Source organism: Pipistrellus kuhlii, unplaced genomic scaffold (genome assembly GCF_014108245.1).
Source record: "Pipistrellus kuhlii isolate mPipKuh1 unplaced genomic scaffold, mPipKuh1.p scaffold_m20_p_6, whole genome shotgun sequence".
In the NCBI taxonomy this organism is placed as follows: Eukaryota; Metazoa; Chordata; class Mammalia; order Chiroptera; family Vespertilionidae; genus Pipistrellus; species Pipistrellus kuhlii.
In genome coordinates, this window is record NW_023425562.1 from 51,157,445 (window position 1) to 51,183,480 (window position 26,036).

At 47.1% G+C, this 26,036-nt stretch overlaps 1 protein-coding gene and 1 long non-coding RNA gene across 10 annotated transcripts in view; both read right to left on the reverse strand.

Moving 5' to 3' along the window:
- Positions 1–26,036, reverse strand: part of DLGAP4 (DLG associated protein 4) — a 177,198-nt gene that overhangs the window by 15,145 nt on the left and 136,017 nt on the right. For 5 of the 9 annotated variants that reach the window (XM_036418397.2, XM_036418396.2, XM_036418401.2 and 2 more), the window contains one exon: positions 497–858. In XM_036418397.2, the coding sequence (XP_036274290.1) occupies positions 497–858 (362 nt within the window). Of the gene's footprint in view, positions 1–496; positions 859–7,163; positions 7,239–21,429; positions 21,455–22,840; positions 22,987–26,036 lie in introns of those variants that run through there. The other 4 variants (XM_036418403.2, XM_036418402.1, XM_036418404.2 and 1 more) reach the window with 4 other exon arrangements.
- LOC123651545 lies at positions 10,306–14,605 on the reverse strand. The gene is made up of 2 exons (XR_006740329.1): positions 13,443–14,605; positions 10,306–13,191 (listed from the first exon to the last, which is right to left on the reverse strand). It is a non-coding gene; the product is annotated as an uncharacterized LOC123651545 (long non-coding RNA).

A 26,036-nucleotide genomic window follows, 5' to 3' on the forward strand; every position in this document is an offset into this window, starting at 1 on the left:
AGTTCCCCTTGAGTAACCCCTGTGACTCAAGGGCCCTGGGTCCTGGGCCCCTGGCCCATCCGTGTCTACACTCCATGCTGCTCCCGCTACCAAGTGGGACTGTGGCCTCCGCACCCGAGTTGACCTTGGATTAGAGAACTGTTAGGCCAGTCCCGCCTCCCACACATTGGCTGGCAGGGGAAAAGGAGTGGACAGACAGTGGACAAACAGTAGACAGGAGATGACTGGCTGCGTGTAACTACATTCACTGGGATGACCCATTGGAGGAGCAAGGACAGGTACCCATGGTTGCAGACTTTGCAGCATGTGTGGGCAAACTCAAGGAAGGTATGGCTAAGGGTGGAATTTGATTTGGCCACTTGTGACTAGATTCCCCCCAAATACACAGATAAGCCACTTTCACCCAGGAGAGGTAGTGGGCCTTCACCAGATGTAATTACACGCAGACAGGTGCACAGAGCGAGCTGAGGACACAGAGTGCAAAAGGGGCCCCTACTTGTATTCCTATAGATGACAGTTTCCTTTTGGGGATGGCCTCAGGATGGGATTCGGAGCTGGTCAGTATCCCTTGTTCACTCTTCAGAGTTGCATATTTTGGGGGTGGTTCCGGGGCCTCAGAGGCTGAGGTGATTCCACCCCGTGTCACACTGGGTGGCCGAGTACTGCTGTCCAGGCTGTCCGACGAGTTGCTCAGGCCCGACTGGCTCGTCACCTCACTCTTGTGGTCCTGGCTGTCCAGGTAGGTGTCCTGGGCAGACTCAGTACTGCTCTGGACCGTGACTGAGATGAACGGCTTTGATGTGGTTCGTGGAGGGACCGGTGGTGGGGTCTTCTTATACGCTACGAGGCATGATGAACCTGCAGGTGGATGAGAGGAGGGAAGGGAAAAGGTGAGGCCCCCAACTCTCTCAAGACCCTTTCAAGTCTGAAGCCCTACCTGACCTGGCCCTAGCCCTGGCCTCAGCAGTTCCCTCAGCAAGGATTTCTGGAGCAGGAGAATGAGGATTAGACACAGCAATGACCAAGACAGACAGGCTCTGGCCACCCTCATGCTAGGCGCCAAGGCCAAGTCTAGTGGGGGAAGCCAACCTGGACCAAAGATACCCTCCACCTTACAGTCACACACAACAGTATTATCTAGCTATGGAATGGGCTAGGACAGTGGTGAGCAAACTGTGGCTCCACGAGCAGCAGTTTGCGGCTCTGTTGACTATGAGTTTACTGACCACTGCCTTAGGGGAAAACACAAAAAAACATTTTAATAATGTACTAATGTCTTTAACCTGAAGTCAAACTTCTGGGTAAGGGTAATGCCTTATGCAGTGGTCAGCAAACGCATTAGTCAACAAGCGGCAAACTGCGGCTCGTGAGCCACATGTGGTTTGTGAGCCACCGTTTGCTGACCTCTGGGCTAGGAGGTGAAATTCATGGAGCCAGAGGCTGTGACAACAGAGTGAAGGTCAAGACAGCTAAGGAATGGTTAACTTTGCTTTCCTCAGGCTCACTGAGACCTGCTCCCTGCCACTGCTCCTTTCCTTCTACTCTACCTTCCCTCTATCCCTGTTCTACTTGGATGCCCCATCTATGCCTGAGCAAAGACCAACACACCCCTCAGGGCCCAGCTAACCCTTTCCTATCTTGCCATTCCCATCCCACCTCCTACTCTTATGTGAAAACCTATACACCAGTCAAGATTCAGGGAACCAGGACCTGCCATGAGTGGGAGTTGAGGTAATCTTTGAATCCCATTCCCAGTGTGTCCTAGGTCTGGCTCACGGCAGGGGCACAAAACACCAGAGGCCTACAGATAGATGGCTTCTTAATGCTGAACTTTTTGAAAGGTGCTTTTCTTTTTATATGTGTGTGTGTGGTGGTGGTTTTTGAGAAAGGGAGAGAGAGGAGTTTGAAGCACCTATGAGAAACATCAATCAGCTGCCTCCTGCACGCCCCCTACTGGAGATCGAACCTGTAACCTGAGCATGTGCCCTAATCAGGAATAGCACGGGTGATCTCTTGGTTCAGGGGTTGACACTCAGCCACTGAGCCAGACTGGCTGGGCTGGAAGGTATTTTTCAAACAGCAGGAGCTACTTGCTGTGAGGGGCTGAGTCTGATACAGTGGTTTTTCTCAGCATCTTAACTCAAACTGCCTTTTTCCCATGAGGACTGGAACAAGCCTCTCCATGGGTCCAGGCCAGGCGGGGAACAGGAGCCAGATGAGTGAGGTTAAGCCTAACTTCAAGGAGCTACCAATTATGGAGAGGGCAAAGGCCCAATGGAAACCCACAAAACGAGGCCTGGGTGCCACAGGGGCTATGGACAAGACACAAAATCTCTCCATCTGTCACTGTGGATGATCACTAAACTACTCTAACGATGGCTAAAATAAACAGTGACAACAGCAAATGCTTGCAACGATGCAGAGAAACTGAATCACACATATTGCTAATGGAAATGTAAAATGATATAATCACTCTGGAAAATGGTTTGGCAGTTTCTTTTAAAACTAAACATGCAATTACTGTGCAACTCAGCAACTTACTCTGGGGCATTTATTCCATAGAAATGATAGAGTGTTCATAAAAACCTAAATGTTCATGGCAGCTTTATTTGTAATCACCAAAAACTGGAAACAACTTAGATGTCCTCCAGTGGGTAAATAACAGTAAGAAACTGGTACATCCAGACTATGGAATACTATTCAGCATTAAAAATAAATGAACTAAAAATAAATGATATAAGCAACAAGTGAATAAAGCCGAATGAAAAAAGGAATCTCAGAAAGCTACATACTGTATACTTTTATTTTAAAAAAGTTATTGAAATCGCCTGGCTTAGTGGCTGAGTATCAACCTATGAACCAGGAGGTCATGGTTCGACTCCCAGTCAGGGAACATGCCTGTGTTGCAGGCTCGATCCCCAGTGTGGAGCGTGCAGAAGGCAGCCAATCAATGCTTCTTTCTCATCATTGATGTTTCTCTCTTTCCATCTCCCTTCCTCTCTGAAAGCTATAAAAGCATATCTAAAAATTCTTGATATCACCTAATTATATAGATAGGGAATGAATTGGTGGTGGTGGGGACACTAGGGGGAAAGGGACAAGAGTTGGGGATGTAAGTGTGGTTATAAGGTGACAAGAGGAATCCTTGTGTGTGTTAATTGATGGAACCGTTGTATCTTGACTGTGGATACATGAACTTGCACATTTGGTGAAATTACAAAAGACTAAAGATATGCATAGTGATTACACAGGCTGTATCATAGGGGTTAAGGCTCAGACAGGTCCAGGGCTGACATAGCTCCTACTGGTTTCTACTACAGAGGTAGGAGCCAAAATTTTGCCACTCCCCAGCCACTGGTAGGGAGGATGGGATGGTTTTCTGATCAGCTGAGGAGCAGTTTCCCCTAAGAGCTGGACACTGAGAGCAGAGTGCTGAAGCCAGGACTAATTGTGGATTTTAGGAATTGATTTGTGTTTAGGGATCTGTGGAAGAGGCAACCCTCCACCCCAGGAGACAATGGGTTGCCCACAGTCTGGGGTCTGGACTGAATGAGGACTAACATTTTAATCTCACTCTCAGGGTTATCTAGGCCCAGAGTCCTTCTGATGTATTCTCAGAGGCCCTGAGCCCTGGCTGAGGTAGCCACTCAGACAGAAGAGAGGCCAGGCCAGATGGCCAGATGCGATAAGAGGAAAAGTGAACTTATCTTGGATTCTCTGTCTCTTGGGGCACAGGTCCCAGCCAGATAGGCAGTGTGACTAACAGGATTTCGGGGCCTCATGGGCTCCCTGGGTGGTAGACACCCCTTGGCTCTGAGCACTGACCTCCCCAGGGAAGGGGGATGGGACCTGACTGCAATAGGACATCTCTCAATCACAGGTGTGAAATGTTAGTTACACAGGCCATCGCCTCCCCAGCCCCTTCCAACAACACACTCCAGCCACTGTGTTTCTCATACCCATTACACTTCCTCCCAACTTTATACATGTTCTTTCTGTCTGGAAAGCTGCTTTCACCTCCTCACGTTTCAAATGTCACATCCTCAGAGAGGCCTCCTCTGATTGCCCTCTACTTTCATATCACTCAGGATCTCCATCAGTGCACCTATCACATTTGTCTTAGCTCATTTAGGGATTTGCTTGATGGTTATAGGCCTGGAACGGTTGGGGGAACTCTTGTCTGTCTTGGCACAGCAAGTCTTATCTCAGGCCAAGGGTAATACTTCAATACAGAATGCTCTCAATATATATTTGTTGGATAATAAAATTAATCTCATCATTGATACAAACCCCGTATCTGGTTCCTAAAAGTCACAGTTATTTAATCATAGTGAAAGCTCCCAACACTTTAGTATCCAAGGTTATAACTCCCCTCCCCAATTTGGACCATTTTGGTTTGGTCCTACTCACCTATCTGCGAGTTTGATCTCCTGTCCTCCCACTCCCCAGCATGCTACTTGCAGAATCAGAGAGCCAAATGCACTTTCCCAAACACACCTCACTCTTCATGCACCCAAGCCTTTGCACATGCACTTGTTTCTGCCAGAATTCCTTTTCATGTCCTCCCTGATTCTCATACTTTAACCAGTTCTTCACCCTCAGTTCTTCCTGGCTCAGGCAGAGTCTGCACTTTTCCTCTCTTTGGGATTAGCTGGAGCACTCAGGGCTGTGGCCATGATTCCAACGGAGAGTGTGTCCTGTGTGTGTCAGTGGACCAGTGTCCAGCCCAGAAAGTGCACAATCAACATTTGCCAGTTAAGCTTTGGAGGGAAGCAAGTGCCCTGCTGGACTTGGCCAGACTGTGACTGTGGCCCTTCCTGCCCCAGAGAGACATTGGATATGCCACAATTAACCCCATGGCACATAGGTCCAACTCTGTCCATTCACTCTGAAAGACTCAGATTTGCCTTGGAAGCCTAGAGGTGAGCATCCCTCTAGTGTGACCATCTCCTCCAGCTGGTCCTTGTGCATATTTTCTTTTTCTTTTTAATTATTTTTTAAATAAACCTTTATTGTTCAGATTATTACAAATGTGTTCATCTTCCCTCCCCTTAATTGCTTCCCTCCACCAGGTTCCCACCCCACACTCTGTCCTTTCCCCATCCCCCATTGTCCTCATCCAGAGGTGCAGTTTTTGTTCAGTCTTTTCCCGCACTCCCACTCCCCTTTTCCCCGAGAATCGTCAGTTCACTCCCCTTCCATACCTCTGATTCTATTATATCCACCAGTTAATATTGTTCATCAGATTTTTTAATTTCCTTGGTTATTAGATTCACTTGTTGATAGTTACGTACTTGTTGTTCATACTTGTGCATATTTTCAAAGATCCTGAGTGAAACATTGCTGAGCCACAGCAGCATGTGTACGCTGAACCACCACTTCCCGGAGCCACATGCTTCCCTGCCCCCATCGTGGCCATGCCAATCCCTCATGCCGAGGTTCAGATAGAAGCCAGTGTATGACGCCTCCTCCATGCAGCCTGTCCTGGCCATAGACATCCAGCCCACACTCCCTGCCCCACATTGTACAAGTCCTTGCTTCTAATGAGTCCTTTTGTCTCATTTCTGCCTCCACCCCAATATTTTATCAGCAAACCCTATCTATTATGTCAGAATAAATTTGTTTTGCATTTTGTTTTTTAATATTAAGGTGTATAAGGTGGCTAAACAGAGCTTCAGATGTTCAGAAGAGTGGCTATGACTCCATCTCCTGAGAGATCTGGAGGACACAGCAAACCCAGGAAGCTAGTCCCTTGCACGTGCGTTGGAGGCCAAGGTGGACTTACTAGTGTAGTCCTGAGCCCAGCATAGCTCTTGAGCTTGCTGTTTCCCCGAGGGCCAAGCTGGGCAGGGGACTGAATAAGAGGTCTAGAATAGGAACGGATGCAGGGGACCGCAGACTGTGGGAGCCATGGCAGGAGGCCTTCTAGAAGAGGCAATGAGGCTCCCTCAAGGTCCCACATGAAGGGACAGAGCTAGACTCAGGGCCAGAACGCCCTAAACTCTTTTCGCTCCCTCTGCCAACCTTAGGAATAGGCTTTTCAGAGGAAGGCGGAGGACCTATAAGATCCCATGCCCTCTCATTACATAACCTGTCAAACCACACAGTTAAATCCAGCAACTCATTTGTATGTGGTACAAACAGAACTGAAGACTCCCACCCATCTTCAAATACCTCCCTCCTCCCCTTTGCTTCTTCCCCCAAAGCAGGGGAAGCTGGGAGAATTCAGTTAGCTAGTTCAGGATCAGGGACAGACTGCCTTCTCAGAGCCCCTTTCCTGTTGGCAGCCCATGGCAGCCCACTTTCTCACTTTGTCATTCTGGAAGTAACATCTCTCACTCCGCCTTAACAGTTAGCTTAAAGTTATAAGCAAGTGTTCTTTTTCTTGTCTCTTTAGTGCTGTGTTTTTCACATTTTTGTGCCTTCTTTGGGGAGGAGGGGGGGTGATTTCTGTTTAAAATCCCCCAAGTGTAATGCTGAAGTGCTGTCTAGTGTTCCTAAGTAGAAGAAGGCTGTGATGTGCCTTATGGAGAAAATATATGTTCAATATATGTTCAAAGATAAGCTTTGTTCAGGCATGAGTTATAGTGCTGTTGGCTGAGCTTAATGTTAATAAATCAACAACACGTTAAACAAATGCCTTTAAACAGAAACACACACAAAACAAGGTTACGTGGGGTGAAAATCAATCAAGGCTTTCAGGTCCCTACACTTCTCCTAGGAGTTCAATATTTGCTATCTCTGTTTCTGAGACTTTATGAACATAACCTCCATGAATAATGAGAATTGGCTGAACTTTGGCCAACTGAATCCTCCAAATGGGTATATGTGAGAAGTAGGTCTGTCATTACCCCACTTTAAGGTGCGGTTCAGAGAAGTGGAGCAATTTGCCCTGGCTCGTCTCCCAGCCTTGGCAGTATTGGGGCTGGGGACTGAACTCAGGTTGCCTGAAGGCTGACCACTAACTTATACCCCACCCATTGCATTAACTCAAGTGAGGGTCACACGAAGGCGGCAGCCTTGGGTATGTTAACTGTTTCACTCAGCAAATGGGGTAAGATATCCAATATGCTGTGAGTGAGTTGGAACCAAGGAGATAACAGATGATGCTGCTGCTGCTGATGCTTTGTAATCATGGGGTGGGTCCCTGTAACTCATGTTACCATGGTTTCTGGATCAAGGAAAGAATTATCACTCCTTGGGACAGCCTTTTTGGAAGACATTAAAGTTGACTAGGTCTGGAAGGAGAGACACTGAGTGACAAGAAAAGGCAGTGCTTTCAGGCAAGGGGATCCTCTCAGAGCAAAGGAGCAGGGCAGCATAGTCCAAGACACAGGAAGACAGATTTGAGCAGGGCACAGCTTGGCAAAGCTGGTGAAGGGAAGAGAGGGTCAGAGGCAAGGAGGCCTGAGAGGGTTGCCTCCTCTCAGATGAGGCCTGTGGCCTCCTGGAGCTATCTGGGCAATGAAAACAGAGGCCTTTTCCTTCTGCACCCAGAATCCCTCATAAAGTCCCCCTAAACTAGCCTGCAGTCAAGAGGATTTTACAGCATGCAGTCCTGACAGTAGCTGAGAGGTTGTATCACTTTCTATTTCAATAGCTCAGTGCACTAGGCAGCTCTGGGTGAAGTACTAAGGCCATGGCAAGCCGAGCATGTCCAACACGAATCTGAATCCTCTCCTCCCCCACAATGGCCTTGCTTTCCAAGAGGGACACCATGCACTCAGTTACATACTCCAGAACCCTGGAAATTTGCACTCCCTCTTCCTCCTCCTCCCAGACAAGAGCACATCATCCCTACCAGACTGGTCTAGGCTTCTGCTTTCTACCCCCTGGCCTCATTGGTTTGCTTGTGGCCCTACCCACCCATAATCACTCTCCAAACAGCAGTCGGAGGAATATTTTAAAATACAAATTAAAAACTCCTCCCCTTTCTAAATCTTTTCAGAGGCTCTCTACTTCACAATGAAGAGACTCCATATTGCCTACCTCGGCCTACAATAGGAAATGACTCCTGCCCTCCTTCTCCAGCATCAGTCCCTGCACTTTCCCTTCGCTCACTCCATTCCAGCCTCACCAGCCTCTTGCTATTCCTCAAATACTCCAAACACACATCTACTCAGGACCTTTGTACCTGTTATTCTCTGTTAGTAGTAATTACTCCCCCCGCCTCCCCTCCAACCATTATTGCATGCTTATTTTCTCTCAGCCACCTTTAAGTACAGTTGCTCAACTCTTCCTCCAATCAGACTATATGTGTGTCTCAGAGACAATGTTGCTTATTCTCATTCTGATTTCAAGTCTCAGCTCAGATGTCACGTACTCAAATGAGGGGCTCGCTGACCACCATATCTAAAACTGTTATGTTTTCTCTGAAAACTGTTTGTTTTACTCAAATACTGATCAACTGATTGGTTCACTTGTCTTTTGCCTCTCTTGCCTACCAGATAGGGATCCTGAGTATCTCAATACAAGTCCCCATCCTTGGAGACCTTAACTATCACATAAAATTAGGATCCGTTCTTAGCACCAGACCCAATATATTGCTGAGCTCAATCTGGTGGAAGTTAGAGCTTTGAGCAATGCTGCTTAAAGTTGGGTAGTGAAACTGTGAGAATGAGAACTCAACAAATGTAGAGAAGCACGAGACTTGGTTGAAAAGTTCACAAGGAGGAAATTCCAACCAAGGGGAGTTGGCTGAAGGTGACTGCCCCTACTTACTCCTTGGCCTTTTCAAATAAGTCTGTATCTGTACAGACGGACCTTTGAGTGTTTACTGGTATCTTTATGCTTAATCTTTAGACATCCTTGCTTAAAGGACAGTGCAGATGCGTGTCCCAAGATTATTTATCCTACAGGTTATATCTAAAAGATAAATTTTATCCCAAACTGCTGTTACAACAAAAGCCTGAAGAGGCAGGTGAACGGGGCTTTCTGGTTCCTCTAGGCAGGCAGTCCTTTAGCTATTTCACAGCAAACCTGTGTCAGAGTAATCATTCATCCGTCACTCAGGGTCTGCTGGTCAGTCCTGGTGAACAAATCCTAACCACTGAGCATCAGAAGTTGTTTGAAAAATAACCATTTCTGAAAGGTGGCAGAAAGAGAAAGTAAGCAGTGCTTCCAGCAACATTTTCTAGGTAAGGCATATCATATGAACAGATTTAAAAGCATCATTACTGAGTGAGTCCTGGCCAGGTGCTACTTTATCCAGACACAGGCCTAGGAGGGTAGATATTTATCACTGAAGTTTTATAGATGAGTGGCAGTGTACAAAAGCTCTGCTTTGTGAGGCCACATTGCAAGGTTCTAAACTCAACACTGGCCATGGTGGGCTGTGTATCTGACTACCTGACACATAGCCCGATCCTTTCTGAGCCTTAGTTCCTGCAGCTGCAAGCTAACTGGAATGGCCTTGGATGGAGGTCACAGTTTAAATGTCTACAGGAGACCAGGCATCTAACCCCTTCTGGCCCAAAGGTGCCATGTAGAGATGTGGGTTCAGCCTTTTTACAACTACCAAATATGTGCAAAAAGCCAGAATTTTGGACTTACAAAAATAAACCTCTGAATTTTAAAATGGAGTTAGTTAATTCAAAGTTTTAAAAAATATTGTGCAGTTTCATGCTTGTCACCTTCCATGGCCTGTGGCACACACATGTGACTGCTAGAGCAGCTGCCTTCAAACCTTCTTGCTCCTTCTGAGGATCTAGCCCCTCTCCCCCGCTCCCAGAAAGCCTATCTATAAGAGCCTCTTCCTTGGAAAGGCAGGAGACCCTTGGGAACCTTGAAATTGAGGCAGTCAGGAGGCGCTTCTGGTGGTGTCCAAGTCCAGTTGGGTGAAAGCAGAGAAAGCCCCTTCTGGTTGGCAGGAGAGCCCACTCTGGAGCACAGATGACCATCCCCCGGGGCCCTGGAGCAGCTGCCCAAGAGGGTCTTGCTAGGTTGCCAGGGCCACATTCTCTGATCCTCTAGAGCACATGTGTCAAACACACGGCCCACGGGCCAAATCCGTCCCGCCAGGCCTTGCAATGTGGCCCGCACCGCGCTGTCATCACTGCACTCCGCTGCGTTTCCATCACAATGACAGTTTATGACTGTTCAGTAAACCATTCGGCCCGCGATTTAGGCTGGATTTTAGATTTTGGCCCCTTCTCTGATTGAGTTCGACACCCCTACTCTAGAGACAGCTGCTCTTCAGAAGCATGGTTCACACCCCAGTTGGGGTTAAGGGGGTGAGGGTTTTTGTCCTGACATGGTCAAGCCAGAGGGGCTATAGGAAGGCTCCCCAGATGAACCCTATGGTTCAGGTCAGGTGGTTCTCAAGAGGAAGGGGAGCTGCTCATCAAAGACTTCACAAGCTTCAGAGCACTATTCCTGACTGAGGACTGGCCATGAACTGACCTTGAATTAAGTGCTTTAATTAATGAACTAACCTTGCATTAAGTGCTTTAATTATGTTAGCTCATCAACTCTTCACTAGGCTTATCACTTCCATTTCAAAGAGGAGAAAAGTGGAGCTCAAAGAGAAGAGACTAGCCTGAGATCACAAAAAAGGATTTGAGCTCAATCTTTCTGACTCAGAGCCAGCCGCTGTTAGCTACTACTTCATCACACTGCCCAGGGTTAGTGTTAGGTGCTACCTAGCACAGGATCTTGGCCAGGCCAGTTCTCTAGTCAGGGCTACTATGAACCCCTATCCTTGGGTTTGATGATTTTTCTCTGAATGAGTTAGATGATGTAAGCCTCTGTCTCTGCTGGCCATTGGGGCAGAGGCCTGGTACTGCCTGGACCAGAACCTGAGCACATGGAAGAGAAAGGTGCTCGGTCCTGCCTGTGACCTTGGCTGCCCACTGCCCCTTCCTCAGGCCCTTCTTCAGATGTGTGGTCCCAGACATCTTCTTACCAGAAACACCAAAACCCCTGACATGGGATTCCCAGTCACCTAGGACATCCCCAGCTTGGCGAAGTCTCACTACAACCTCTAAGTAAAGTTCAGAGAGGTGAGGCACTTTTCCCAGGTCACACAGTTGGCCTTGGATGGATGTCACAGTTTCAATCTACAGGAGACCAGGCATCTGAGATCAAAGTAAGTATGTGGAGCTTCCAAATTCCAGGGCTGGAGGAATGGTCCTAGGAGATTGTAATTTCAGTGATTTTCAAGCCAGGTTCTGGAAGCCCTCCAGGGCGTGGGTAAGGATTTTTAACTCCAGGTCCCTGGGAGCAGCACCATTTTCCCTTTTTAAATCCATACAGAATTAATTACTACATGATATTTTGAGATCTACTAGACTAATTTGACCTCCTCATAGTATAAACAAGAAAACCAAGGATCTGAAAGGATCAGGTGGCAGAGCAGGGACCCTTGCCTGGGGTTCTGAGTGTGGGTATGTTCCCTGTCTGTGCCCTGCGGCCCCCCCACACCCCCTCCCAACGAGGAAGGAAGTTGCTGTCAGGTTCCCAGCCTGACTTCAGAGGTCAGGAAGGCCCTTGAGAGCCCTCTAGTCCCCAAATAGCATTCTGTTTCTCAAAAATCACTATTGCTGCAACCTGCCAGGCATTTTGTGTTGGAATCTGCCACAACCATTGTTTTATTTATCCTTAGAGACCCATCTGCTGAGGGGCCCCTGTCCTACCCCCCAGGACACCTTATTATCACCAACCCTGGGGGTCCAAGCTTAAGAGATGGCAGTTTCTAAACTATGGTTATCGAATCATGATTTTTCTCATACATTACAGCTATAACTACTAGTAGTGGGTGCTGATGAATTGGAGAAGACGGCTAGAGTTGCTATAGGCTGCTATGGCTCCAGTCTAATGCAAAACTTGACATATACAGCCCCTGTGTGAACTAATGAGTTAGTGGGAAGGGGGCTGGGGAGTGAGAATGCAAGATCTGGCTTTAAAAATACTATTTGGCTTTTAAAATATTGGTTCTAACATGTGGACCTTGTTGCTGCCTTTCAAAAGCCCTATGGTTCCAGGAGCCTAGCTTGGGAAGTACTAAGAGAAGAGCCTCATAAAACCACCCTCACTTCTGAAGGGCTGTGTCAAACCTTGGCGATGGATCACAAGAGCCTGGCTTTTTACAAGCTGTCACAGGCCCCTATGTCCAGTGTGCAAAGCCAGACACTGCCAGATCCCGCACACCCTGATTGCTGGCTCCTTTCATCATTCTGAATGACCAAGCGTATCCCAGAATAGAAAGATGGTGTTAACAGGCTCATTCACTGGGTCTAGAGTGACAGGTGGCATATCGGGTGACAGAATCAGGAGCCAAGAACCCTGGGCAGAGATGGGATGAAATGAACAGTACAGAATTGAATAGGGAAAACCGTGAGTTCAGTTTAGGTCAGCACAGGCAACGTTGAGTGCCTGGATGCCAGGGCTGGGGACAGATACATAGGAAGGGACAGGGTCTCATCCTCAGAGCTTATACTAAGATCCTGGGTTTGGAACCCCAAGTAAGACAATTACAATAGAAGGCAGCATGTGTGGGAAAATGCCATTGCAACTCTTGAGGACCAAAGACACATGGTCTGAGACCATGCTACAGGAAAAGGTGCAGGCCAGGGAGGGGGCAGCCTCCACCAAACTCTGGATATGTGGCTACTGTTGGTGACTCTGGAAAAGGGACATTGCCAAATTGGAGCCTGATGAGAAGAGGGCAGTCCACATGGGGAGAAGTTTCAAATCCATCCCATTATGACAAGTGCTTATTTACAGAGGAGAAGCCATACATTGGGCACTGGGCAGGCACTAAGGACACAGGGTGAGTAATCCTTGTCCTCAAGAAACTCACAATCAAGTATAGAAGCTACAATGAAATGCCTCCTCTACTAACTGGGTGTAGGTAGCCACATGGAGTAGCATTGCATGAGGAAGCCTGGGACTGACTGAACTAGAGAACTGTGTCTGATTAGTGATGTCTGTTACGGATTTGCTACAAATGGGGTGTGACACACATGCACTGTGAGTCACACCTAGTCTTACACGAGGGTGGATTAGAGAGACTGGACTAGTGTTCTGGAAGGGAGCGGCACTTCAGAAAGGCATGGCTATTGTCCTCAAATACCCAGAAGACAATCACATATACACATAGTATAGACTGTCACACTACAATCAGAGGGAGGACGGGAAGGTGGAGGTTAAGTGGAAGCAGATTTTGCTTTATTATGAGGAGGCACTTTCTTTCTTTTCTTTCTTTTTTTAAAAAAAAAATATATATATTTTATTGATTTTTTACAGAGAGGAAGGGAGAGGGATAGAGAGCTAGAAACATCGATGAGAGAGAAACATCGATCAGCCGCCTCCTGCACACCCCCTATTGGGGATGTGCCCGCAACCAAGGTACATGTCCCTGACCAGAATCGAACCCAGGACCCCTCAGTCCGACGCCCTATCCACTGAGCCAAACCGGTTTCGGCTGAGGAGACACTTTCTACGAAGCAGAGCTGCCTGGGAATGAGGCTAGACACAAGCATGATGGAGATGCCAGAGATGGACTCAAACAAAACTCCCATGGGTGTGATCTTTAAGACTTCTTCCAGGCCTGAAATGTTTGTTCTTTCTCTGCCCTCCTACTTCACACCCAGTTCTGGATGTAACATCAGACGTCATTTTTGTGTATGTGACATTCATAATTCAAGCTTTTTTTTTTCTTTCTCTTTTTTTTCCTCCAAAGAATTATCAACAGGCAGAAAAGACAGAGAAAATTGTTCACGCAGCCTAGCTACATCGGAAATGATATGAGGAGTAACACCAGACCCTCAGACAGCACAGTAAGGGCTTAATCACCTTTCCTTGGGAAGTCTGGCAGCCCAGAGCCCCCCACCTGAGATTATAAATCAATCCTCAGAATATGTGCTCAGCTGATGCTTGCTTCCCCCCAATACCTGCTGTTGACTTACAGGCATGGCCACTAAGTTAGGAGTCCTCGAGCATAAGCATTAGATCCTGTACTCACTCATTGTATGCCTTAGGTAGGTTCCCTGGGCCTCAGTTTCATCTATAAAATGTGAATACTAGCTTGTCCTGTGCATTGTCCTAGAACTGCTGGGAATCACTTGAATAAGCAGGTGGAAAAGGCCTTGGCAGGTGAGGAAATGTGATTACAATCACTCGAGAGGCCCACACATCTTAGCAAAGGGCCCACAGAGCAACTGCCCAATCCCAGAGACTGTGGGTTCCTGGCTGGGGAAGAAGTAAGGGATCATATCCCTCTAAGGGACTGGCCGGAGGACCCATAGCCGTCCACCCCCTCCATGCCATTCTTGCATCACAATTCTAATATTTTAGGGTGTTGACTATTGGCATGCCTGTCTTGCTAGGCATCCCTCTAACTTCTCTCCACTACCCTCTTCATGCCAACACACCAGGATCTCAGCTTCCGAGCTTTTGCACTGGCTGCTTTCTGCCTTTACTACCTCCCTAATTCTGCCTCCTCCTTCGATCTCAGGTCCAGCATTACTCTTTCAAAAAAAGCCTTTCGCCCTGACGGGTTTGTCTCAGTGGATAGAGCGTCGGCCTGCAGACTGAAGGGTCCCAGGTTCAATTCCAGTCAAGGGCATATACCTTGGTTGCAGGTACATACCCTGTAGGGTGTGTGCAGGAGACAGCTAATCGATGTTTCTAACTCTCTATTCCTCTCCCTTCTTCTCTGTAAAAAAATCAATAAAATATATTTTTAAAAAAAGCGCCTTTCCTGCCCAGCTAGCAAGGCTCAGTGGTTGAGCATCAACATATGAACCAGGAGGTCAGAGTTCAATTCCAGTCAGGGCACATGCAGGAGGCAGCCAAACAATGATTATCTCTCATCATTGATGTTTCTATCTCTCCCTCTTCCTTCCTCTCTGGAATCAATAAAAATATATTTAAAAATTTTAAAGGCTTTCCGGACTGGCCCCTACCTTGGTTCCCCTCATTGGGTCAGCACCCCATGTTTAGATGTACCACAGGCTCTTGCCATCACACTGTTCTATAGGCCTCTCCCTTCTTATTTATTATTATATTTTGATCCTCACCCAAGGATATTTTTCCAATTGGTTTTTAGAAAGAATGGAAAGGAGAGGGAGAGACAGAAAAGAACATCAATGTGAAAGAAACTCAGTGATTGGTTACACCCTGCATGCCTCCAACCAGGGCCAGGAGCCTGCAACTGAAATACATGCCTTGACTGGAATTGAACCTGGGACCCTTCAGTCCATAGGCCAGCACTCTATCCACTGAGCAAAACCGGCTAAGGCAGGCTTCTCTTCCTTTTTAGATCTGAGCCCATGAAGGAAGGATCCACATGGTTTCCATACTGGCCTAGAAGAGGTGCCCAGACAAATGCCTGCTGACATGAGATAGGACCCTATCTTTGACTTTGTCCCTACAATCCTGCAGGGCTTTTCACCTGGAATACCCTAAGAATGCAGCAAGTAGAGAAGTCTGTAAGAAGCAACTTGGCAAGCAGAAGACAGGTGCTGAGACAAGTCATGAGTACAGGCTTCTCTCTTACACCCCCTAACTCTCTTTACACCAAAATGTTGCAGGTTTGATTCCCGGTCAAGGAACATACTAGGTTGAGGGTTTGATCCCCGATCAGGGTGCATACAGAAGACAACCAATCTATGTTTCCCTCTCACATCTATGTTTCTTTTTCCCTCCCTCAAAAAATTTTTAAAAAATCAATGAACATATTAGTAGCTAATAGTCATAGATATTGATGTTAGTGTTTGCTCGGGAATTGGTGGCTACTACAGTAGCCCAATCACTGTCCAAGATCCTTATACCTGAGTCTTGTGTTTGACCCCCACAAGATGTTTTCACCATCTCCTCTTGTGCTATTGAGAGAACAGTCTCAGAGACTGAGGAATTTGCTCAGCATCACAGAGCAAGTCATGTTCTATTTGCTAAGTGAGAGCAACCCCTACAGGTTTCAATATCCAGAATTCAACTTTCACAGCATCTAGTCTCACAAGAAAAAAAAATACAAGCTTACTGACAAGCAATACCAACACACACCTTCCTACAAAGTTTAGAAGCCACTGTGAAAGAGAAGTCTGGTCTCTCCTTTCTGCTGGAGGAATCTGGCTACAATGCACTTTCACTAAGATCTCCAGCATCTAAAGGGCACCTGATGAAAGTGGGCATTACCTTGACAACTTCTACCTCTCTGAGGGCAGTTCTGCCGATGTTTTTGCAAGCATACTAATCACCTCCCCAGGCTTTGGGCTATTCTGACAATCTCTTCCCCTCTCACAAAGAGACTTGTGACATCACCCCTCAAACAGTCCCTTCCCCTCCCAGGCAGCCACCCATCTGTAAAAATTGGGGTTGGCCCTAGCCAGTTTTACTCAGTGGATAGAGATAGGCATATGGACTGAAGGGTCCCAGTCAAGGGCACATGTCTAGGTTGTGGGCTTGATCCCCAGTGGGGGGGCATGTTGGAGGCAGACGATCAATGATTCTCTCTCATCATTGATATTTCTTTTCTTTTTAAAAAAATCTATTTTATTTATTTTTTACATAGAGGAAGGGAGAAGGATAGAGAGCTAGAAACATCGATGAGAGAAACATTGATCAGCTGCCTCCTGCACCCCTCCCACCCCCACAGGGGATGCGCCCGCAACCAAGGTACATGCCATTGACCAGAATCGAACCTGGAACCCTTCAGTCTGCAGGCCGATGCTCTATCCACTGAGCCAAACCGGTTTTGGCCATCATTGATATTTCTCTCTCTCCCTGGGGATTGTACTAGTACAAGGCTGGGGATGGCACAGGTCCCACAGGATGTACTACTTCTGGTTGACTGGTTGTGCCTATGTTAAGAATGGTCCTGATGCCGTGTTCAGACTCAGGGAGGGAGTTGTGATTGGTGCTATCTGCTGTGGGCCTAATATTGGAAGTAACTGCCAAGTGCAAGGTATCTTTTATCCCTGGGCAAGATGATCACCAAAGAAATGTTTTAGGACTCTATACCTGTAATACAGAATCACTATCCTTGAGATCCCCCACCAAAACCTTTACCCCTAGTCCTCTCTTGCAGGCCCACTGACATCAGAGCTTCTTGAGCAATATTTTAAATCTAGTAACATGGGAAAGCGACCATCTGTTTCATAGTATACTGTCCTTAGAAATACCGACCAACAAGGAACCCTATAGCTGCAATTTGTAGACTGAGAGGCTGGGTTTCAACCGATTTTACCACAAGTGCTAAATGACCTTGGGCAAGGCACTTCCAAGTCTCTAATGCTTCTGTGAAATGGGGACTAGGAGCCCCATTTTCCTTGCATTTAACTGCATTTGAACACTGTGCTAGGATTCTCAAGACTGTAAAGGAAGTTCGTTATCTGTCTTACTGATTTTGGGATGTACACATGACAGGAAATATTGTCCCATTTCTCAGAGGAGGAAGCTGAGGCTCAGAGAGATGGAGGGACTTGGCCCCACAGCAAGTAAGTGCTAAGAATTATGCCTAGGTCCTATGATTAAGTCCAGAGTCCTCCCCATTCCATTACTCCACTTCCACAGGGGGCTGTGGTCAAGCCATGCAAAGCCACCCTTGGGCTTTGAGACCTAGAAAGCCTTCCCAGGACATGTCTTTTAACAACCCTGGGAATCTGTCACAAAGCTTAGATTTGCAGTGTACATTAACTTGGAGAACTGATCATCACCGAAAGAGTTAATTATTCAGATATATCCACCTACTCACCACCCTTTTTTTTTTAAATATATTTTTATTGATTTTGTACAGAGAGGAAGGGAGAGAGATAGAGAGTTAGAAACACCAATGAGAGAGAGTCATCGATCAGCTGCCTCTTGCACACCCCCTACTGGGGATATGCCCGCAACCAAGGTACATGCCCTTGACCGGAATCGAACCCGGGACCTTTCAGTCCCCAAGCCGACGCTCTATCCATTGAGCCAAACCGGTTTCGGCTCACCACCCCCTTTTTAAAAAATATATTTTTATTGATTCAGAGAGGAAGAGAGAGGGAGAGAGATAGAAACATCAATGATGAGAGAGAATCATTGAAACATCAATGATGAGAGAGAATCACTGATCAGCTGTCTCCTACACACTCCCTACTGGGAACTGAGCCTGGAATGTGCCCTAATCAAAAATTGAACCATGACCTCCTGGCTTATAGGTCGACATCCAACCACTGAGCCACACCGGCCAGGCTACTCCTCCTTCTAATATACTTCCTTAAAATAGGCTAGTGAATGAGATACCTAGAGTACTCAAATTCATATAGACAGAAAGTAGAACAGTGGTTGCCCCACGGGCAGGGAAGAGAAAAACAGAGTTGTTCAATGAGTATAGAGTTTCAGTTTTGTAAGATAAAAAGAATTCTGGAGATGGATGGTGGTGAGTTGTAAAGTAATGTCAGTGTAATCAATGCCACTGAACTGTATACTGAAAAAGAGTTAAAATGGTAATAATTTGTTATGTGCATTTTACCACAATTAAAAAAAAAATGGGCTGAGGACTCTACTGAAGAGTTCCTACAAAATGATCCCCAGTTACCATACAGCTTTGATTTTTCACCCAAACCCAAAATTCATAAAATAAAATATCTAAAACTACTTTAAGTATTAATTTAAAAAAATTTATTTGAGCCCAGCCAGCCTGGCTCAGTAGTTGAGCATTGACCTATGAACCAGAAGGTCAGTTTGATTCCAGTCAGGGCACATGCCCAGATTTCAGGCTCATCCCCAGTAGGGGGCATGAAGGAGGCAGCCAATCAGTGCTTCTCTCTCATCACTGATGTTTCTCTCTCTCTCCCCCCCTTCCTCCTTCATCTCTGGGGAAAACAAAAACACAAACAAACAAACATATATTAAATTGATTTGAGTTAAATATATTTGTGAGCAGGGGCTAATTTATAACCTGCCTACAATCTCTTTCCTAAGATTCAGGTAACAGAAGTAAAAAAAAAAAAAAAAAAAAAAAAAGAACGAATTCAAACAGAAAATAAAAAGGACTGGAGGTCTACAAGGGCAGTGATAAATGTGTCAGTATCACAGGACATTGGAAAGAAGCTAGATGATAGTTGTGTGGAGATAAAAATATTAAAACTTAAGAAAATAATTAATTGTAATATATTGTATATTATAGAAAACAAAAAAAGTCATTTTAATCCCTCTGCCCCAGTGCAATTACTATTTTATCATTCTATACCCAAACCTTTAAACTGTAATCATTTTTTATATATATATATATTTTATTGATTTTGTACAGAGAGGAAGGGAGATAGAGAGCTAGAAACATCGATGAGAGAGAGTCATCGATCAGCTGCCTCTTGCACACCCCCTACTGGGGATATGCCTGCAGCCAAGGTACATGCCCATGTCCGGAATCGAACCTGGGTCCCTTCAGTCACCAAGCCGACGCTCTATCCATTGAGCCAAACCGGTCTCGGCTAAACTGTATTCATTTTGGAATGGCAAAGTTGCTAAAAAGAAATAGGAAAGTCTCCTTTGGCTTCCTTCCTTCCTTTTATTTATTTATTTGTTAATCCTCAACTAAGGATATTTTTTTTCCAGTGACTTTATGAGAGAGTAGAAGGTTAGGGGGAGAGACAGAGAGAAAGAAACATGAATGTGGGAAAGACACATTGACTGGTTGCCTCCTGCACACATCCCAACTGGAGCTGGGCATTGAGCCTGCAACTAAGGTATGTGTCCTTGACTGGAATTGAACCCAAATCCTCTTCCTCAGGACTGCTCCCACACACTGCTTCACCTGCTCCGTTGAGGGCTGATGCTCTTACCACTGAGCAACCGGTGAGGGCTCCTTTGGCTTTCTTAGACAGAGGCAGTATTGTGGAATTGAAAAAAACAATGAACTAGGATTGCAACTCTTGATTAAGCTGACTTTGGACAAGTCACATCGCCTCTCTGCTACATTATCTCTAAGAACAGAATAGCGATAAAACTGCAACCTGCCTCTCTCAGCAACAGAAGCAACAGGGCGAGGTAGAATGTGAAAGGAAGTTAACAATAAATTGGGAGTGCTGACTTATGATCACTATGAAAACCAGTAAGAAGTGTTTGGGAGTTCTGGTGTTAATTTAATTTTATTTATTTATTTATTTTAATATATTTTATTGATTTTTTTACAGAGAGGAAGGGAGAGAGATAGAGAGCCAGAAACGTCGATGAGAGAGAAACATCGACCAGCTGCCTCTTGTATACCCCCCACCGGGAATGTGCCCGCAACCAAGGTACATGCCCTTGACCGGAATTGAACCCAGGACCCTTCAGTCCGCAGACTGACGTTCTACCACTGAGCCAAACCGATTTCGGCTGGTGTTAATTTTAAAACAAAATCACTTGTAGCACTTTCATGATCACATCTCTTAATTCCTTTGGCTCCTATAGGGTGAGCAAAGCTGTTTGCCTCAATTCTAACTAGGTCTTGCCTGACCTTGCAGACTGCTCCAGATGTACCAGTACCTCTCCTAATTCCTTCAATATACCACTTTCCACATCAGGGTCCTGAATCCTGTTCCCAGCATGCCCTGACTGCCTCTTTCCTGCTCTCCGCTACACCTTCCCTGAGATGCCTTCCCTATCCTTTCTGAATAGTCCCTCTCAGCACCTATTTGTTTCCTACAGGGATCTTATCTCAATTTGATAGTATTCTGTTACCTGCTTGCATAGGGATTCCAAGCTGGATGGAAGCTTCAGGAAGAAAGTCTATCTTGTTCCCTACTCTCTCCCTGTCTCAGCACTTGGCACTCTGAGCACATGAATGGCTGATTGTTGGAAGTGGAGGTGAGGTAGTGAGGAGGGAGGAGCTGACTGGGATGAACCAAATCCTCTTCCTCAGGACTGCTCCCACACACTGCTTCACCTGCCCCTTTGAGGAACATGCTGGGGCAGCAGTAGCAGTGGCCCTGCCTTTATAGGTGCTGTCAGACAAGCCCCACTCCTCCTACTCTACCCCGGCCTGCACGGCCACCACACCCCTGAGCAGCATCATGATGCGTGGGAAGCTGGGGAAGACAAGAAGTTCCAGAAGAGGCTGGACTATCAAACCTATGCCCAACATACTCAACAATGGGCTCCTCAAGGCCCCAGCAGGAAACTGGCCTAGTGATGACCCTGAAGAGAAAAACCCCAGCTCTGAGTGCCTGGCTGACTCTAACGGCCTGGGCAGGCCTCTATAGTTTGATCTCAGCTCTCCTGGCCTCTGGACAGCCAACTCCTGCCCCCCTCCCTGCCCCCCCACCCCATCCTGAGCATCCTCCTTTCCCTTACCCAGAGTGCCTCTCTCTCAAAATCTCCGTCCACCTGGAGCCTACCCAGATTTTGAGGTTCTGAAGGTTGCCTCCTCTCTAAAGCCTACCTAGATTCATTCCATATTTGAAATCAGAGTCCCGCACTCAGCCATCAAATGACCAACTCCCCTCCAGACACCACACCCAGCCCACCTACATCTTTACAGGTTCGGAACATGGACAGTCTCCAATTATTGCAATTATTCTTTCTCCTGTGGATATCAATAATAGCAGTTGGTACTGTGCTCAGTGCTTTACACACATTCTCTCTCTTGTCTGCATGCTGAGACAAATGTCAGGTAATACTATCATCTCTATCAACTGAGACCCAGAGAGGTTAAGCAACTTGCCCAAGGTCTCACAGCTCTAGGTCTGAACCCCCGCAGTATGACTCTAGAGCTCTTCCCTTAACTACGGCACGGCCTTTGGGATACGGGCTTATCCTCGCTGTGCTGTCTCAACTGTAGATCCTTGGGTTTTATAAATAAATTAGAGGACCAGCGCGCACGAAATCGTACCAGGTTAGGGGCCCTAGCCCTAGCCTGGCCTCTGTCGCATGGCCTCTGCTGCCCTGCAACGCTACGTGAAGCTCCGCCCTGGGACGCTCTGCGATGCTCATGGCCCCTTGACTGCTCCATGAGGCTTGCTGCTGCCACATAAAGCTTGCTGCTGATGCTCCGAGAAACTCCCCCTGCCCCGCCAAACTCCCCCGCCCCGCAACTGCTTCGAGAAATTCACTGCTGCCTGGGTGATTGCTCCGCTAAGCTCACAGCCACCCTGAGAAGCAGCCCACCACTGCCGCTCAATAGTTCCCAGTCCCACCCTGCCCCCAGCCCTCCCTCATGGTGAGTGGCTCGGGGGCTGGGGGAGAGGGGGGGACCGGGAGGTGCTCCATGCCCTTCATGGTGACTGGTCGCCCATTCGGTCGTGATGCCACCTAGCTTTTTATATATACTAGATGCCAGCTTTGAATCATTAATACAGTCATTCAACAACAACTTCCAGATTACCCACTGTGTGCTCAAGCATGTGCCCTCAGGGAGTGGACTTGAACCAATTTGGCTCTGTGTTTGGGGACCTTGTGATTGTGGAGAAGAGAAAAGTAGTTCATAAAAATCATACTTGTTGAAGCAACAACATTGATACCATATCTACTTTGGCAAGTCTGAGAATTGCCTTAGAAAAAGCACAGAGAAACAGGAACTTAAGACCTCAGCTTGTTAGATAACAAGTCAACTACTAGTAAACCAGGTTTATGATACTCTCACTCGCTTCCAGGGACCAAATCAATTCTACTGAACAGCAGAGCTAGAAAGAACTCCCTTCAGCCAAGAGACAAGGGGGGATCTGAGGTCAGAGCTGGAAAGGGTCTTGCCTGAGGGCACCTATCAACACAGCAGGAAGCCATGGCTCCCGCTTTCCCTGTTTTCCAAGACGGGGGCCAGAAAGGGCAAAAGACTTTCACGCTATCTGGATCCTTAAGAGAAAACCACAAAGGGTTGAGGTAAGTGCCCACAGAGACGGAAAGTTTTAAAGTCTTCATGGTAGAGCAGGGCACCAGTTCTTACCTTCATGGAGAGTGGAACTGTCCTGTGAAAGCTGGATTCAGAAGGCCAGGATTTCTTTCCCAGACCAACACAGGCCCAGCTACAGCTCAGCCCTGCCCCAGAAGGACGGGAGTTTAAAAGGCAGTAGCTTCCCACCTGAGGCCACACCCCTGCTGTGAAGCTGACTTCACCAGGAACCCGTCGGACTGGCTGTCTCCCAGACAGCACTGGGCCAGGTCAGAATGCCACTGCCTGGCTGCAGCCCGGGGCCTCTCCCTTGAAGCTCCACCTCGCTCCCACCCCATCCAGGACTCCAGAATGAGGGGAGGAGTCAAAGGTGGGGAAGAGGCTTGCCCCCTCTATGGAGACTAGCTTGGCCTGGGAATCCTGGTGCCCGCCCCGGGCTGGGCTGGGCTGGGTCTGAAGCAGCTGCTTCCTGCTTTGCCTTTTTCTTTCACTTTGGTTGTTAACCCCAAAGTGAAACTAAAGATTGGGACAACATGGAAAGGATGCTGAGAGTTAAGGCCCTGAACACCTGGCTTTTAATTCCAAGAAGAGAAATTTGGGAGGAGGCCCTCAACACCAGGTCTGTTTCCCCATTGATAGGCTGGCGATTTTAAATGTCATTGTAAATTTGACAAATTATAGAACTTCCCCTTTCTCATTCCTGCCACCACTAAGGACTGAAAAGGAACTGTCAAAATGACCCATGGGGGATCCCAAAGGGCCTTCTTGGTGGCTTGGAGGAGGCAAAACTCTGGCTGCAGTGTGGAGACCCTCCCTGACTACCTCTCTCACTTGTCATCTGAACATCTTTTATCCTAACAAACCACAAGTCCCAGCAACATGAGGAAGAGGAAATTCAGGAAGCCTGTAGGTATCAGCCTGACCCTATCTTGGCACAGCAAGAGGAGACACCAACAGCTGCCCAAAAATTTCAGCCTGAGGGCTGACCAAGCCACCTGCTAAGACTGACAGCAGCCCACCCAGGACCAGTCCTAACTTCAGACTCTGCTAACCCTATGTGCCTGGCACAGTGTTTAGTTAAGATCACTGTAATCTGTTTTATGGTGTTTTACTAATGGCTGGTTTACCAAGTCTTCCTAGCCTGGTGACCTGAGAATGACAGGGAAACTGTGGCCAAGCCAGCCTTGGGATTCAGGAACTCAGTAAATATTTGCTGTATGAAAGAGCTCATAGCCCAGCTGTTGCCAAGCAGGTGCAGCACAAACCAGAGAACTTCAGGAAGGAGAATGCAGCATGGGAGGGGGGACACCTCTCCCGGGAGACCAAGTCACAAACAGGTCCCAAGGTACCCGGAACAGAGTCCCCTTCCCCCAATCCTGGATCACCCTGCCGCCCTTTCAGCCCATTTCTTCCTTTCATTCCTCACTTCTTCCCATCTGCATCTTACTTGGGACACCTCAATGGCTGAGGATTGCTGAATGACACTAGCCAACCCCCTTCCCCTCTCTGGGCTGGATAAGAATAGTGATTCTTAACCAAGAAAATGAATTTGAATCCAGGGGTCGAGGCAAGGTACTTTTAAATATATGTTTTCAGAATGCAAAAGAAGGCAATCAGAAAATATCTAACAAAATTTGAGGTGCACAGACTCCTCCAAACAATTTCACTTGCAGGAATGGCTCCCACAAGTATGCACGCACACACATAGACATGGGGGAAAGGGTGCTTGCTGGAGCACTGCTCATAGCAACAAGGACAACCTAAATGAACCTAAGTAGAGGACTGAATAACTAGTGGTCTATCCACAGATGGACTGTCACACAGTCATGGACCATGGACCTGTGTGTCCACAGAGAATTACCATAGGTCGACGCTCAACCACTGAGCCACACTGGTCAGACTAAAAATATAATTTTTATACACAAAAATAACTCCAGCAAAATGAACCCAGAGAAGCCTTCCTCTAGGTCTCAAGCATCAGACTCCCTAGGGCCAGAACCCAGGCCCCTGGATTTTGACATCTCCTCAAAGACTACTGGCTCAGCCTTGTATTAGAATTGGTGGTCAGTCTCTCTGAGTGTGTCCTTGCCCCCCTCCCAGACTAACACTGTAGGGTTCCGGGCATGGAAGAAATGGAGGAAATGTCAGGGAAAACTTAGGAAAAACTTGACTTTAAGGCATGGGAAGGATTTGGAAAGGGCTTTAAATGTGGAACAGGTACAGCTGAGAGGAGAAGGTTTCTACTTGAAGGACTGGGGAAAGATAGGCTAATAAGATGGATGAAAGGTAAGGAATATCCCTCAGTGTGTGATACTGATAAGTCCCTTCCACTCCTACTTTTTAAATATTTTTTTTTTTTTATTGGTTTCAGAGAGGAAATCATTGATCCGTGCCTCCTGCACGCCCCTTACTGGGGATTGAGCCTGCAACCCAGGCATGTGCCCTGACCAGGAATCAAACTGGTGACCTCTTGGTTCCTAGGTGGAGGCTCGACTGCTGAGCTACACCCCGGCTGGGCCTCTCCTACTCTTGATTCCTACTCTTGGGAAGTGAAGGGGCTGGGCTAGAGTCCTCTGTACTACCTGATATCCTAGAATCTGCCTCTATTAACTCATTTAATATTAAAGTAAGCAGGGAGGGTCCCCAGCTCAGCACATGGCCACAGGGCTCCACACCTGTGAACACTGTAATCAAATATTTGGAGGCTGTGGAAAATTCAGGCCAGGATCTTAGGTATAGCAGACCTTGGGCAACTTCCCTTGGGGGAGAAAGAGCAGATGGCCTTTTGTTGAAATGCCCTTCTTCACCTTGATGTTAATAATTAAGTCATTATTGAAGACTTCTTTTGTCACTTTTGAAGTTCAGTTTGCAGAGACCTGCTTACAACAGTCTAGATCTAAGCCACAGACCCAAAGTTCAGAGGTCTGCAGTGGGAGGAAGCCAGGGTGGCGAGCTCAGGAGCACTGGGGTGGATCCCGGCTAGGCCTCTGTGATACTATGGACTCTGGGAAGTCAGAAATTAAATCTCTAAGACAGCTCTGCTTGCCCCTGTATCTCCCGGGCCAGCTCATCACCTAGTACACTGCAGGCACGTAACAAATATTAGCTGAATAAAGGAGTAGTTCAGCCAATGAATCCCGGAGTGACCTTGGTCAAGTCACCCTGGAAAATGAGGATGATAGAATAGTAATGATCTTCTAGGGTTGTATAAGGATCTACTGGAATAAGGTAGATAAAGGTGTTCTGCAAA